Below are 17,312 nucleotides of genomic sequence, written 5' to 3'. Positions count from 1 at the left end.
TAAATACAGTTTCTCATGTTGTGACCCAACCATAAAATTATTTTCGTTGCTACTTCATAACTGTAATGTTGCTACTGTTATGAATCGTAATGTAAATAACTGATATGCAGGATGGTCTTAGGCCCGCCAAAGGGGTCGCGCCCCATAGGTTGAGAACCACTGCATTAAAAAAAGTTCAAGATTCTAACTTTCAACTGATTCAAATGACGACTGTGAGGAGACCAAAGCCTTTCTGAGCCACTTCACGGGCACCAGATTTTCTCTTTTCCTAGTTATCAACTGACTCCTTTATGTGCTCTTTCAATCAATAATATTTATCATTAAGTACTCACTTCAAATTTGACTTCTCAACTAAAAACTGACCAATGTTCTCATTCTGTTCTACTCTGGCATAAAGTAATTAGGAAAAGGCATTTCTGTCATGGTTTCTTTTCATGCACATGGAAATTCTTGCACTTTTTCGGTGCTTCAGTGAGTTAAAATTATAGAGAATGTTCTTGACAATCATAATGGTTATATCCTTAATGCAATTTATATTTTAGAAGGAAACCCAAGGAATCTGCAGAGTGGTTCTGACAAAAGGAAGACAGTGCTCCGAAGGGGTCATATATAGCCATCAGCTCAATCCTATATTGATAAGGCAGTGTAGCACTAAGGAGCACTGGACGAGGATTAGGAATTCCTGGGGATAAGTTGAATTTCACCAGTCATTCAGTTGAAGAATCTTTCCAAGTTTCAGCTTTTTATATCTATAAAACAGGATGGTGATACTAGGCCCATCTATCTATCTTAAAGATTTTTTAAGATAATTATTCTGTTTCTGAGATAGGAGCTTGCAAGACAACACCAGACTGGGTGCAGAGTTAAGCCACACATCAGGAAAACACTTCTGTAGCCAGCAATTTCTGGTAAATTTATAGCTCTGGACAACAGTGTGTATTTTTTCCCTTAAGTACATTTAAGTTCTTATCACTTAGTCTCTGGCAGTGATAAGATCCACATAACTCACGGAAACACCAAAATAACAACAAGTTAATTCTTTAAAATAAATGATATATATCTGAAGATAAAAGAACAAAGAAAAAAGTAAAGAACATGAGGAAAACATAATCTCAAGAAGACATCTACATAAATCATCAACATCTTAAAAGATTATCAAAATCTAATTTGTTTCTTTAGCAAATTAAGCCAGCACTTAAAAGTACGGCTGGAAAGCCCTGGCCAGTGTGTGTAGTGCATATAGCATTGGCTCCCATTCTGAAGGATCGCTGATTCTATTTCTGGGCAAGTACCTGGGTTGCAGATGCAATCCCAGCCCCAGTCAGGGTACATACGGGAGGCAAATTATCAATGTGTCTCTCTCACATCAACATTTCTCTCTCTCTCTCCCTACCACCCCGTCTACTCTCTCAAAAAATTACTGGAAGAAATACCTTCAGATGATGATTAACAACAACAACAAAAAGTATTGCTAGTAAAAGACAGAATAGAAAAAAAATCTATACATACCCATAACCCATTTTATTTAAAAGATGCATAAAGCCCTAACTGGTTTGGCTCAGTGGCCAGAGTGTCAGCCTGTGGATCAAAAGGTCTCAGGTTCAATTCTGGTTGAGGACATGTACCTCAGTTGTAGGCTCCTCCTCGGCATGGGCCCTGGTCAGGGCTTGTGTAGGAGGCAACCAATCAATGTGTTTCTCTCACACCGATATTTCTCTTTGTCTTTCCCTCTCTCTTCCACTCTCTCTAAAAATCAATGGAAGAATATTCTCAGGTGAGGATTAAAATGAATGAATAAATAAAAATAACCCCCCCACAATGATCTTAAAGATAAATGCAGATGACTTTTAATAAATACATAAAAATTAACTGACTTATAAAAGAGTAATTATTACATCTATTACCCTGACATCCAGGTGTACAGTACTCAACTGATTTAAGGAACAGGAAGAAAAGGTCACTGTAACATAAAAGAGGAGGCATCTGGGAAAAATATATGAATTGCAAAAAGCATGGATTTTACCTCTTAAGAACTAAATTCAAAATCTACTCCCAGTTACTAGTACTCCCTGAGATGCCAATTTATTATAATGAGTTCAATACTCAAAAAGTCTGAAAAAAATGCCTGGCCAGTGAGGCTCGGTTCGATTCCTAGTCAGGGCACATGCCCAGTTTGTGGGCAGGATCCCCAATGGGGGTCATGCAGGAGGCAGACCATCAATGTTTCTCTCTCACTGATGTTTCCATCTCTCTATCCCTCTCCTTCCCTCTCTCTAAAATCAATAAATTTAAAAAATTTAAAAAGGCTGAAAATGAAAGGATCTCCTAATGCTTCACTAGACTATGAAATACATGAGACTAGATTCAGATGGGATCAACACCAACTAATTCTGGCAATGTAATACTATGTGCACTGGCAAATATAAAACTACATGCACCCAGTGAAAAAAGAATAACAGTCCATTACCAACTGCACTGGCACTCCAAATGACAAGGTAGTGGAGCTCTGATGCCAAAGTTTGCAGGGTCCACGAAGGAGATTATGCCAGAATCATGAACAGAAATAGGTTCCTTACCCTCAGAAAAACTGTCCTCTAGATTCATCAACAGTAAGTTATCAAGCATTTTCCATCTTTAATATTTGTAATCTGCTTGTCCTTTCCTTCCAAATAATCAATCCTTAAAGCTCTTAGATGAGAAAGATATAAAGCACTAACTTATTTCTCAAGTTGTATGAAAGGACATTTTTAGCATTGTGCTCCTTCCACACCAAGCACATCAAAACAGTTACATGTAGCACATTAATTAATACCTGTGCTCCTGATACAGGGCCAAAGGGGTTTGGTGGTCTCATGACAGGCTGGTTGTATATTAAGGTTGGTTGTGTCATTACAGGTACATTTCCCATTTGAGGAGGCTGAAAAATAGAAAAATACCAAGTTAAAGAATGTGGCTCACATCTCCCTTACTATAAAACTAGAGGCCCAATGCATGAAATTCATGCAAGAGTAGGCCTTCACAGCCCCAGCTGCCTCAAGGCCCTGAAGCCCCACCCACTGGTTGTTCCAGAAGGAGATTCCGCTGTCCGGTCTAATTAGCATATTAGCTCTTTATTATATAGGATAAGTAAACAAGAAGGATAACAGGAAGGAAAACTACTACTACTTTTGCTTTAACTCAAAGGCAAAATTCCTGTAAATGCAAATAAGACTGATAGCTACAAATTTTTTAAGAGTATTTAGTTTGGTATGGAAAGTCTTTAATGTGCCCATTTTTAAAGCCTGTATAAAAGCTCAGGTTTTTCTATACAATGAGTTGTAAAATTTAAACCTTATGACAGTATACCAGACAAAATAATCTAGACCAAAAATTTTTCATATTTTCCAGCTTTAGATATAGGGAAACTTAAAACTGTAAAATGACTAAGATAGTTCAAAGTAACCGCCTTTGTATATAAAATCAAATTCTTTTTTATTTTATTTTATTTTTAAAATATATTTTATTGATTTTTTACAGAGAGGAAGGGAGAGGGATAGAGAGTTAGAAACATCGATAAGAGAGACACATCCATCAGCTGCCTCCTGCACACCCCCTACTGGGGATGTGCCCGCAACCAAGATACATGCCCCTGACCAAAATCGAACCCGGTACCCCCAGTCCACAGGTCAACACTCTATCCACTGAGCCAAACCGGCTAAGGCTAAAATTAAATTCTTATGCCATCATGCACAGCTGATTCTTTGAAGAGTTACTTTCTGTGAATTTTTCATTTTACTTGAGACATTTTAAGAGAGAGGCATCAAGAAGCTTAGTTAATACACAGAGAGGTTAGTTCATTCTTGACTAACTGAAAATAGAATCTCAACTGACCATCTTTTGCTTTAAAAATTACCACTCCAAAACAAACAAAAAGAGGCACCACTCCTGCCCAGCCAGGGTGGCTCAGTGGTTGAGCATCATCCTATGAATCAGGAGGGCACAGTTTGATTCCTGATCAAGGAACATGTCTGGTTTGAGGGCTCGATCCCTAGTATGGGGAGTGCAGGAGGCAGCTGATCAATGATTCTCTCTCATCATTGATGTTTCTCTCTCTCTCCCTCCCTCTCCCTTCCTCTCTGAAATCAATAAAAATACATAGATATTAGATAGCCGACGTACAAAATTCATGCACTCTGGGGGCGGGGGGATTGTCCCTCAGCCCAGCCTGTGCCCTCTCACAGTCTGGGAGTCCTTGAGGGATGTCCAACTGACGGCAGCTGGCAGTTACACATCCTTAGTGCTGCCGTGGAGACAGGAGAGGCTCCTGCCACTGCTGCTGCGCTCGCCAGCCTTGAGCCCAGCTTTGGGCTGAGTGACACTCCTACTGTGGGAGTGCACTGACCACCAGGGGGCAGCTCCTGCATTGTGTCTGCCCCCTGGTGGTCAGCGTGCATCATAGCGACCAGTCGTTCCACTGATTTGCATATTAGCCTTTTATTATATAGGACATTTAAAATTACCACTACATGCCCTAGCTGGTTTGGTTCAGTGGATAGAGCGTTGGCCTGTGGACTGAAGGGTTCTGGATTCAATTCTGGTCAAAGGCACATACCTCAGTTGCAGGCTCCTCCCCGGCCCAGGCACTGGTCAGGACACGTGTAGGAGGCAATCAATTGATTGTTTCTATCACATTAATATTTGTGTCTGTCTTTCCCTCTCTCTGCCATGCTCTCTCTCTACACATACACAAAAACACTGATGGAAAAATATCCTCAGGTGAGGATTATAAAAAAAACACAACACTCCATGGTATAAAATTAACATCATCAGTGACAAACCAGAGCACATAAACCACTGTATTATTTGGTTAAAATGCACTATAATCTTATCTTTCTATAAGTTCTATTTAACCTTTCAAGTAGACTCTTATTTGTAGAAACTTCACTTTAACTTTATTGCCTGAGTTTTTGTATAGACTCCTTTTTTATGTAATGACCATCAATCCAAAAGCTGTGAAACTTCTTCATATGTTGGAAAAGACCTACTTCCAGAAGATGTAAATGAAAAAGTAGCACAAACACCACCATAGCAATACCAAGGGATGTAGTGCTATCTCCTATCAGCAACAGTTCCTCAAATATGTATAGGGGGTTGAAGCCACTAACTCCATTTCTTATCTAAGTGAGTCTATATATGAAGAGTTAGGAGAATAAGGGTAGTTTATAATGTAGATTATGGCCAGCTTAAAGTTAGAGAGCAGTTTTTATATGATACCAACCATTGTCATAGGACAATTTCTCTGGCTTTTACTAGACTAATTTTAACTCTACATAATTTAAGAACTATTAATTCTTCCCTTCCCCAAAAGTATTAAGCTCTAAGACTTCACTGGTCACAGCAAAAAAGACTTGCAGTTAATATTAATGTTTGAGTTTGTAATGAAGTATAAAATACCTAGCAAAGTTATGATGAAAAATAAGCCACTAATACTGTGAACGTTAATAAATGATATCTGTTGTATGACTATTCTAGAAATACTTATGAAACCAATGAATGCTGTGGTGCACACAAGGTTCTGTGTTAGGCACTAATGGTCATGGGTGGCAATAAGTTCTTTTTGCAGTTACATTTGTAATAAAAATATGTTAAATATAAATCAACCTATTTTTAAAAGGCTGCGTATAGAAAAACTAAAGGCCTGGTGCACAAATCCGTGCACCAGTGGAGTCCCTCAGCCTGACCTGTGGGATTGGGCTGAAACCGGCTCTCTGACATCCCCCGAGGGGTCCTGGATTGCAGATTGCGAGAGGACGCAGGCCAGGCCGAGGGACCCCACTGGTGCATGACTGGAGCCAGGGAGGGACGTGGGAGGTTGGCCAGCTGGAAGGGCTCCAGGATGTGTCCGGCCTGTTTTGCTCAGTCCCGATTGGCCTGACCCCAGCATTAAGCTCTAAGACAGCACTGGTCACAGCAACATCTAACCTACTGGTTGGAGCATCTGCTCCCTGGTGGTCAGTGCATGTCATAGCAAGCGGTTGAGCAGCCTTAGCATATCATTAGCATACTTCGATTGGTTGAACAGATGATGGGATGACTGGACACTTAGTATATTAAGCTTTTATTATACAGGATACTTACAATTCCATATCCTATCATGCCTGTGGGTGTAGTAGCAGGATAGGCCATTACAGGGGGTGCCTGAAATAGTAAAAGAAAAAATAAACAAAAAAGTTTAACTCCTGTATGTCAACTGAGTTTAAGGAATTAATAGCTGTAGTTCCACTAAAAGAATTGCTAAGACAGCTGTGATTAAATGTGACACATGTGATCATTAATAACTGTCAATTTGTCAACTATAATAAAAAAAACTTTCAATGCTCAATGAAAAAAGGTGCCTTGCAATTCGCAGAAAAGCAGAATGATTAGAAAGAAAAAAAATACCATTTAAACTTAGCTACTTAAACAATGATCTAAGATTTCAATAGGCTTTTACAGCTTCAAAAATCTTCAGATTTTAAAAAATATTCATAATTCTAAACTTTAGTCTTTTACTATAATAAAAAATGTTTCTGAATGTTTTCCTAGGCTCTCCAGTTTTTAAGCAAAGAAAAAAACTAAAGGTCCCAAATCAATGAACAATTTGATCTTCCAAAAAATTAATTTCTACGGACCTCATTCACTTTTTCAAAGAACCCTAAAGAGTTCAAAGCACTATTGAGTATGACTATTTCTATAAAGCACATAGCTCTTACACAAAGTATGTACACTAGCATTCCTTATTAATTCCATAAATTATTTAAACTATCTTCTGCAAAGCAGCAAAGTTGAGGAGCAATGAATTTTTAAATCTGTTTATGCTTTAACGTTTAACAGAACCACCCACCACTAAGACGATCTCCTCCTCCTTCTCCTTTAACTCATGCTCTGTAAATATATCTCTTAGCACAAATCATTTTAGATATTATTTGCTGTCTTAACAACAATTCCCTGTGTGTGTTATCTTATAATGATAACTAAAACTGAATACAGGCGAAAGACCAATAACACTGCTAAAACATTAAAAAAAACACACAACTGGAAATATATGGCAATTTGAACATACGCATGGAGAAGGTAAATGAAGCATAACTAAAGTGAATAGTTAGAAGTTTAGTATTTGGGTGAGCATGTAGGACTTATTGGTCTCTCCCTACTTAAAAACCAAGAGCTGCAAGAGCAGAAGACAAACTGCCAAGTACAGCAGAAGCCTGTAAGATTTCATGCAATTGTTATTTTCAACATTACCACAATCAACATTTCCCTTCATTCAGAAGTCATCAAGTGCATAGTGGCAGCAAAGATACACACACAGACACCAGCCATCTGGCAGCAAATGGCAGAATATTAAGCAAGAAAAAAAATTTGTATTTCCCATGCCATCATCAGAATCAATTCTGCAACACACCCATGAAATCAGTAGATGCTAGGAAGAATTTTTGGCACACTGAAAATCTGAATGTGAAAACAAGTAATAGCTGAAAGGTTATGAGATTCTGCTACAGCAGAGGTTAATAGCATGCCAATTTATTGCAAAAAGGCTAGTTTTTGGTCACTTACGTATTGTGGAAAATGCATGCCATTCTGTTTTTCCCAGGGAGAACAATTACATAATGCAATAACACTGGATTAGAACAAGTACTTACACAACGGAAAATACACAGAGAGCATTTTAGTTCACATGTACATTCACTAACTACCTAGAATCCCTTATATTTCTGGTATCTAATGGAAGACATCTATACTAAAACACTATCAAGGTTGACAAGGGAAACTTAGTCTTTGGCATTATCCCCTTGCGTACATAATAGTTTAATGATTACAAGTGTCATTAAACATAAAACCTATCAGTAGTGTCAATAGTACAAAATTCAATGCATCCACTAACAAGGTGGGGTCTCTAATAACAACAAGGATGCATCATATAACATCTAGGAAAAAAAACAAGCATAATTAAAAGATGTGTAGTATAACATTATTATATATTTTAATAAAATTCCAAATAATGTTTTAAATTTTTTAAAAATTATAAAACCTTGACAGTGTTTAAGGATTAATAAAAAGATTAGAAATGTAAAGAAATGTAATAAGCAGCAGTTTACCTAAGTAGTAATCACATCACCAGCCCTATATGTTAGTCATTAAAAAGAAATTCTACAAAATACATACACACAAATATTTTAACAGAATCTTAAAAGATGATACACATCACCATATATGACACAGCACCATAAATATTGCTCTTATCAACTTATACACAAATTCTAGATCGTTAGATGCCTATTATATTCCAATAGTCAATCTTAGGTAATGTGCTATCTACAAACTCCTAATATTTCATGTGGATTAAAATACTAATTCAATGTAAAATAAAATATCCATTGTATCTTCATATCAGCATTTGGATTAACATAATTCCTCATATATTATCAATGTATAATTCACACCTGAGGCTATAAAATCCACTAGCCTAACCTCATGCCATTCCCTAGTCAGTAAGGTGTGTTAGAGTGGGGAAAACACTGGATTCAGAAACACTGGATTCAGAGAGATGGATTTCAATTTAAATCTCTTTTCTAGCTGCTTTGCACTTGAAAAAAATCACCTGTTCAAACACCCTCAAGAGTGTACTTTTTATAGACTCAAGATAGTGCCTATGTGTGTGTAAAACCTAAATTATTTATTTATTTTTTAAAATATATTTTATTGAATTTTTACAGAGAGGAAGAGAGATAGTTAGAAACATTGATGAGAAATATCACTCAGCCACCTCCTGCACACCCCACACTGGGGATGTGCCCGCAACCAAGGTACATGCCCTTGACCGGAATCAAACCTGGGACCCTTCAGTCCGCAGGCTGTTGCTCTATCCACTGAGCCAAACAGGTTAGGGCAAACCTAAACTATTTAAATCTAAGGTTTTATTTTTAGTGATGGTAGTGATGACTATCAGTGAAAAGTTACTGCCTTAAAAAGGTGGCTAAATCAATATTACTATCTATTTATGAAGACTGACGATAACAGAATTCTTTAGATAATGTCCCACAAAATTTTATCAGCACACTATTTTATGATAAACATAAGGAAATCAGTGCAATGTTCTGAAAGGGAATTAATAACAAGTAGCTATAACAAGGATAATGTGGAGTTTCTAGCAACAACAGGAAGGCTAATTCAATATGTAGCTTGCACTGTCAAGATGCTGCTATTAGTACACTGTTACAAGAAAGCATGTTTCATAATTTTCCACAAAAGGAAATTGGTTTTCTCTGACCCAGGAAGACTTAAAGGGATGGTAAAAAAGCAGTTGACCAAGGATAGGAGTAAACCCATAAAGCTAATCTGGAATATTTACAATTTAGAGTAATTAAAAACAGTAACAGAACTTCTTCATAACTATATGATAATTAACATATACAATTAATCTTCATTATTCATGGATTTTGTATTTGCAAATTTATCTACTTGCTAAAATTTATTTGTAATCTGAAATTCAATGCTTGTAAATGCTTTTGAGGTCATTTAAGGTCATTTATAGACATGTAGAGTGGTGAACAATTGTCTCCCTGGGCATTCGTTACCAGCTGAAGTTGAACAAGAGAGACTCAGCCAGATTTCAGCTCTAATATAAAGATGATGAGAGGATGGAGAAGGAAGGGAACAGTGCAGTAGTGAGAAGCAAGAAGCTCTGGCTTTGGGGCCAGTTGACAGAACTAGAATTTCAACTCTGGCACCTGTTACTGGGGTTGCTTCAGACAAGTCAAGTAATACTTCTAAACCTCATTTTCTCTTTTGTAAAATAAAAAATACAAAATCTACCAGAACAAGGTTTTTTTTAGGATTTATGGTAATCTAGGTAAGATGTGTGTGTGCGTGTGTCTGTGTGGGTGTGTGCGCACGTCCATGATTATACCCACACTCAGTTGATTCTCTACTGTCAACAGTTGTTTTGCTGTACTTGTGTTCTTAAAGTTACCCTAAGACTGAATTAGTAAACACTGAACCATTGTTGGGCAAATATGTATGTGTGTGTGAACCTAGCATGTTCGGGTGACTTCAAGAACCTAAGTGCAGCAAATAGAATCAACTGTATGCATTATATGACAATATTAGTAAAAGCCAAGCAAATATACTTTCTTTACCAATGGTAAGATCAGAAAAAAAGTAAAAATTTTATGTTCTAGATCAGTGATGGCAAATCTCTGACACATGTGTCAGAGGTGACATGTGAACTCATTTTTTTGGTTGATTTTTCTTTGTTAAATGGCATTTAAATATATAAAATAAATAGCAAAAATATAAATCTTTGTTTTACTATGGTTGAAAATATCAAAAAATTTCTATATGTGACACGGCACCAGAGTTAAGTTAGGGTTTTTCAAAATGCTGACACGCCGAGATCAAAAGGTTCGCCATCACTGTTCTAGATAAATGAATAATAAATTTGAAACCAGTGGTAGAGGGTAGTGATTAAGGGCATATTCTTTGGGATTAGGCTATCTGGGTTCTAAACGCCCATCTAATCATTTAAGAATTCTGCGATCCTGGACATAAGTACTTAACTTCGTGTCTCCATTTCCTCATTTGTAAAATGGGGACAATAACAGTTGCTACCATTTAAGTTTAATTTGAGGATTACAGAAAATAAAACCATATAGATTTATTAGAATACGCTTGACACAAGTAACCTTTAAATAAATGTTAGCTATTAAAATGTACCTGCACCTGGTCATATGGCTCAATAGTTAAGCGTCGACCTATGAACCAGGAGGTCACAGTTCAATTCCCTGTCAGGGCACATGCCCAGGTTGCAGGTTCGATCTGCAATTTGGGGCATGCAGGAGGCATCCATTCAATGAGTCTCTCTCATCATTGATGTTTCCATATCTCTCTCCCTCTCCCTTCCTCTCTGAAATCAATAAAAAATATATTTTTAAAAAATAAAAAATATTTTTAAATGTAGCTGCAAATATAGTCAACTAAGCCTTCTTAAATACAAATTACTTATACTTCTAAAACTCAATAATAACAATCTTTCCATTTATGTCCATCACTTTAAAAACATTCTTTACCTAAATTATTCGTTTTAGTATATCATAAGTTCTTTTCACTCACCACTGTTGCAGCATTCCAAGCAGTTGTTGGCGCAACTTTTGGTTGCCAGTTAGATCCTCCAGTTAACTTCTTTTCACCTGGCTGACTCCAGTTTACGTCACTTTAAATAAAGATAAATGACAATACTAAGTTCTGTTATCATGAAGTTTCTTTACTATCTATTTAGATTGAACAGATCATTTAAAATGCAAATGACATCTCTACACACACTTTCAAGATGAAAGCCAAATCCACCTCTAAGCGGCATATGGGAAAGAATACAAACAAAAACTCACTTCTTAGTGGTTCCATTGCCAATGCCAAGATCTAGGACAGGGGGAAAAAAATCAGTTAAAAACTACTTTTAAAAGATAAATAAATAAAACAACTTATTTTAAAGAGGTTAGGGAATCCAAAGAATACTTACTGCCCACAAGATTAGCTAAGGATGAATCCAAGTCATCAGATACCAGCTTGTTAGGTGGAAGTTTGGAAACAGGAAGACTCTGATTCTGAGAGGCCACTGTTGGTTTGAGAAGTCCACCTAGTTCATCAAAGCCTTAAAGTTACAAACAGACGAAATAGGATTTGTAAGGAACTTTCTGGTGCTACAGCTTTCTAAAGGAGGTCTCTGCCTTTTCTCATTGTTTGTTTACCAGGAAAGTCCTCCAAAAAATGGGTACTAAATATACTCTTAAATGGAAAAAGAAGAAATTCACCTCTTAAGTGAACTGATTGAGAAGGCTATTATTTGCTTTGACAGAAATAATGTCTTATTTCAGGACAATATTACAGTTAGGTTAAAGGGGATGAAGAAAGCACTCAAGTAAACTTATTGTAAAGTTGTAAAAGAGAAAGGAATGAAATACACTTCTCTCCCTTACCCAACAACATTTTCTTAAGACTCACTTATACCTGAAGCAATACAGGTTAAAAAAAATACATCTCTGGAAACTTTGAGAAACGTTTCTTTTTTGTTCTTTTAAATATATTTTATTGTTTTTTTTACAGAGAGGAAGGAAGAGGGATAGAGAGCTAGAAACTTTGATGAGAGAGAAACATCAGTCAGTTGCCTCCTACTGGGGATGTGCCCGCAATCAAGGTACATGCCCTTGACTGGAATCGACCCCAGGACCCTTCAGTCTGCAGGCCGATTCTCTATCCACTGAGCCAAACCGGTTAGGGCAAGAAAAGTTTAAGAAATATTTTAAGAAATAATATTTTACAGACCTTTTTATACTCTTCAAATGGAGAATATAGGTGCATGTAAAATAGTACATTAGAAGCTAGTCAAAATAAATAATTTTGGGTCTTTCTAAAACCAGCTAACCTAAATCATACCTGAGAAATTGCTAAAGTATACTCCAACTGCATAAAACTATCTACTAAACTAGGACATTGCTTAGAAATGAAAATAAAATCCCTTATGGTTCTCTACCGAAGGGTAGAAAGTAAAAAATAATCCAATCAAACCAACCCCTAAAGCACTACTAGTAAATAGCTCAATCTAGGAATCAGAGAATCACTTTTTCTCTTTCCTTTCACCGGAGTATCCTCACCTGGCTTCTAAACCATGCTAATTTTTCCTCTTTCCAAACATCTTTCTTCTTTTAATTCACAGAACCTTTCCCATGCTTCTCCCTTAGCCCTTTGAGTGCCAACCAATATCCTAGGAACTATGCTAAAATTGCCAAGGCATTTTTGCTGATTTTACAGCAGTTTAGGAAAAAAATTATGAATCGCAAGTAAATGAAGTTACATATTCAATATCTTCCACAAAATAGTCATCTTCACAGCAAGAATTGACATATTTAGCAATATCATCATCACTAATAAAAGCAGACTTAGAACTAACTGGACATTGCAGGAGGAGCGTGGTAGCGCTCCCGGCACTTTTGGCAAAAGACAGGAGGAGCGCGATTGTGCTCCCAGGCACTCTAGGGGTTAAAAATGGTGTTTTAGCCCTGGCTGGTTTGGCTCAGTGGATAGAGTGTTGGCCTGTGGACTCAAGGGTCCAGGTTCGATTCCAGTCAACGGCACAAGGGCCCAATCCCCAGCAGGGAGCATGCAGGAGGCAGCCAATCAATGATTCTCTCTCATCACTGATGTTTCTGTCTCTCTTTTCCTCTCCCTGCCTCTCTAAAATCAATTAAAAAATATTATTTTTTAAATGGTGCTTTACTAGTACATAGGGGGGATAAATGGTGATTGAAAGAGATTTGATTTGGGGTAGTGAACACATAATATATACATAATATATTACAGAATTATATACCTGAAACCTATATAATTTTATTAACCAATGTCACCCCAATAAATTCAATTAAAAGATGGTGGTTTACAAAATATAAACAATTGGTCTCTTTTCTGAATCTCTTTTCCCAGCAAGAGAAACTCAAAAGGAAAATGTCAAATGCATCAACAAATATAATTGTAACCCTACTAGTGTATGGAAAAAAATAAATTCTACATCTACTTGCTTCTTTCTTTTTGGATGACAAATAATTGTATATTATTAAATTAAGACCAATGTCAATATATTTCTTTAAATGGCTTGAATTTTACTAACCAAAATCAAAGGTTGTCCCATGTTAAGAATAGAAATGTCAATTTTATAAACTTCCAATTAACAAGATATTAAATGGAAATAATTAAGTAGAAACCTGGCTCTACAGATTTATAGTAAAGGATCATTCTCAAAACAATACAATGCCCCTATACCCACAACTCTGATATTTAGTATAGTCTAGTACCCCAGGTTACATTTTCCTTGTTTTCAAAAAAGCCAATTTCCTTTCAGTAAAGGTAAAAATGATGAGTAATCTACACATAGCCACTATCATCTCAGCACTCTCATCTGAGCAAAATCTCTTTTTCCGCATCTCTTATTTAGCTCTAGGAGAAACAAAATCTTCCCAGAGTAAAAAATGCCACTAGGAAAGAGTAACAGTTAATAGTCCCGTGAAGCTCTCATCTAGTGGTTGGAGGGGGAGGAACAACTTCTTTGGCTACTGCAATTTAATCTATTTACACGTTAATAGGAGCATTATCTGTCCTTACACAGAACCTAATTAGAGCATTATAGTAATGTTAATAAAATAATTTTTTCTTACCCCCAGAATCTACAATAACGTTGGTAGATTTATTTCCAAACACAGATTCAAAGTCAACATTAAGGCCAGCTGAAGGATGTGGCTGTGCACCTGGAGAAGAAGTGAATCCTAAGAAAAACAAAATACAAAATGCTCAATTCTTTAATAAGTCTATATTTATAGCTCTTTAATAATAACAATAGAACGGAAAAAGCAGTAATTTCCCACAGCAAATACAAAGCCAACCCTGCAAGCAGAATGCTTCCTACATGACCACATCTTTTTTGTAGTGATTACATTTTCCATAACAAAATCATCCCACTGTCAAAGAAAACTAACATAAGAGCAACTGAAGTTGAACTATCAGTATGTTTCATTATAGGAAAAAAAAATCTTTGCTTATTTTTTACCTTAATGTTGATAATAGTTAAAAAAAACTAAACACATCTAAAACATACACAGTGTAAGGGCTCATTTGGGAATGAAATATGTAGTATGTTGCTTTAAAAATAGATGAATGTACTTAGTATCAAGAGTTGTTTTTCCTCTACCAATTCACCTTCCATGACAGTGACAAGATTCTGAAAGTTACAACCCACTAAACTTTATGTCTCCCTCCTGTCAAGATGCCTTTCTAATATCACCCTTCTCCCAAGAAAAACATACAAAAAAAATAAAAAACAAACAAACAGATCAGCCTTAACTCCCACCACTCTCTAACTTCAACTTATTGCTTCCAACAGTGGGGCTGACAATATATACAATCAAACATGCTAATTTACCTAACTCTGGTCTAAAATACCAGAACATAAATAGGAAATCTTCTTTCTTGTGTTTTACACTGATTCTAGTGTTATTAAATCAACACCCAGTTCATGCCTCTGAAACCATACTCCACTGAGGTAACTAATGTAACCACTGAGGTTTTCAATTGTGTGAGGTTGTATTTCTGTGAGGTAAGGCTCTGAATTTCTAGGGGCTGAGAAGAATTAAAATAATCTAAAATGATGAGGGCTATCACATGATTTGGGGAGCTTTGAAATCACCAAGTATATATCCAAATAGAGATTGGTCTAGCAAAGATCACAAAGAAGGAATTCTTTCTGTTTGCTGAAGGCTGTAATAAATGGCTCCTACATTATCTTCCATCTCTAAATTCTATAAACCCAGAATGTTAAAAAAAAAAAGAATAAAAAGAAAATCTGATATTAGAAGATTAACAACTATATTATTAGGGAGAAGTTAAACTTGAGTCCTAAACATAGGCTCTCTTTCTTCCTCTTTCAACTTTCTGCTGAAGGACTTACAGTCTGTCAGAATCTCATTTTGAGTTCTTAATGTACACTACACCAAGATACAAAGAATTACAATATGATGTTGTACCAAAAATAATGGTCTTAACACATTGCGTACCGCATAGAAATCTCTAAGACATACGCCAGGGACCGCATGTTTTTGGGCAAACTGCACGTTATTTAAATCATCATAATGCCCTTTAGGTATTGTTTTTCAATAATTATAACATTTTTATTTACAAAAACAATTAAACAAAGTTCCTAGTACTTTTTAAACGTATGGTACTGCGTAACACATTTTCCTCTATTGAAGAGGGACCAAACAAAATTTACATAAGTATCTAGATTTGCTCCTTTTTCCATGGGCGTGAAAAACAAGAACATTCGTGAGCGGTCCTTAAGAGATGGCACGCGAAACACGAGAAAACTGCTGAGCGGTACGAAATGTGATACCATGGGCTCTTCTTCTTACAAAATTAATCAATGTATCTACTTAAGAAACACAAAAATCTATCATGCTTAATTATATGTCAAGGGTATCATTACACTGTAAGAAATATACATATTGTTCTTTAAATCATTCTGGAAATAATATCTTGGCTATGATGCCACTAAGCATTAGAAAATACATGGAACAATAATTTATAACTAGGACAGTAAGGATATCAAATTTTCTCCCAACTTTCTGAAATTGGTTGATATTAGAGATAAGCTTATCTTTTATAGAAATACAAAAACAATTTTATTACTTTCTGTAAAGAGAGGAGCACTTTCTGAGGTTCGTAGGGGGACCAATCTGTGAAATCACATTATTATTACCTAAAAGTATAAAAGGTTTGAAAGTATATAAAGTATTCCAGAACTAGTACCTCTATATAGACATAGAAAACAGGTAAAAATGAAATGTTTAATAAGTTATACTAGCTGATTCACTACCAGGGAAGCAACAGCATATTTTCAAAATAACAGTTTTTTTAAGTAAGTTATAAAGACTGGTAATACACATACATACCTTCAAGGTAAGAGTTCTGTGATATTTCAATGATCATTATGAACTTAATGGCCTTTTGTCCCTGGGTTACTTTTTGGGAGACTGTCAAGGATTGCCAACCTTTAATTTTTAAAAGTGACTTAAAACAAAGGTACGAAATTTATATTATAATTTCAATAGGAAATTTTAGGGACAAAAAAATAAAAGATGAACTAAGACTCTGAGTTAAGGTAAAGTTTATGGAATAATCACTACATTGAACTGGCTACTCTGATTTCACCAAGGCCCAGTGAAACACTGTCACCAACCATCACCACTTTGTAGATGTGCATTTAGAAACCACTGCCCTGCAGGGCAAATCTTAGAAGGGCAATAATATATTAACTAAAAGGTAAAAGGTGAACAATCTTTGGAGACAGAAAAACATTCTTAACACCTTTAAGAAAAATTGGCTGGGCTGTTAATGAGTTTTGGTGGTAGTTCTGTAATAAATGAGGCCTCTTTTTTTTTTTGGTGAAAGTAACTGCTATTTTATTAATACACCATAAACAGGGTATTACTTAAACCTCATAATAAACCTATAATAGTTACTATTATCATCCTCATTTTACCGATTAGGAAACTGAGAGATTTTACAACTTACCCAAGACAAAGATTTTACGTGGTGGAACCAAGACTCAAATCCCAATTTGTTTGATTCTAGAATCTAGTAGGAGTTTTCAGTTTATCCTAATCTTATATAAACCAGTTCTCATCTTACATAAACCAGCAGGTAGAAAACTAAATTACTATTATAGCTATAGTAATTAAATATCTCTGTTCAGC

General features: G+C 36.0%; 1 protein-coding gene across 18 annotated transcripts in view; it reads right to left on the bottom strand.

The window, feature by feature from the left end:
- The window catches only part of PICALM (phosphatidylinositol binding clathrin assembly protein), a 73,520-nt gene that overhangs the window by 11,582 nt on the left and 44,626 nt on the right, over window positions 1–17,312 (bottom strand). For 8 of the 18 annotated variants that reach the window (XM_015558837.1, XM_015558842.1, XM_015558840.1 and 5 more), the window contains 7 exons: window positions 14,223–14,330; window positions 11,537–11,668; window positions 11,406–11,436; window positions 11,131–11,230; window positions 7,576–7,599; window positions 6,118–6,177; window positions 2,813–2,917 (listed from right to left, as the gene is read on the bottom strand). In XM_015558837.1, the coding sequence (XP_015414323.1) occupies window positions 2,813–2,917; window positions 6,118–6,177; window positions 7,576–7,599; window positions 11,131–11,230; window positions 11,406–11,436; window positions 11,537–11,668; window positions 14,223–14,330 (560 nt within the window). The remainder of the gene's footprint in view (window positions 1–2,812; window positions 2,918–6,117; window positions 6,178–7,575; window positions 7,600–11,130; window positions 11,231–11,405; window positions 11,437–11,536; window positions 11,669–14,222; window positions 14,331–17,312) is intronic. The other 10 variants (XM_015558843.1, XM_015558844.1, XM_015558841.1 and 7 more) reach the window with 3 other exon arrangements.

Source organism: Myotis davidii, unplaced genomic scaffold (assembly GCF_000327345.1).
Source record: "Myotis davidii unplaced genomic scaffold, ASM32734v1 scaffold430, whole genome shotgun sequence".
NCBI classification, from domain to species: domain Eukaryota; kingdom Metazoa; phylum Chordata; class Mammalia; order Chiroptera; family Vespertilionidae; genus Myotis; species Myotis davidii.
This window is presented reverse-complemented; position numbering and strand designations above follow the sequence as displayed.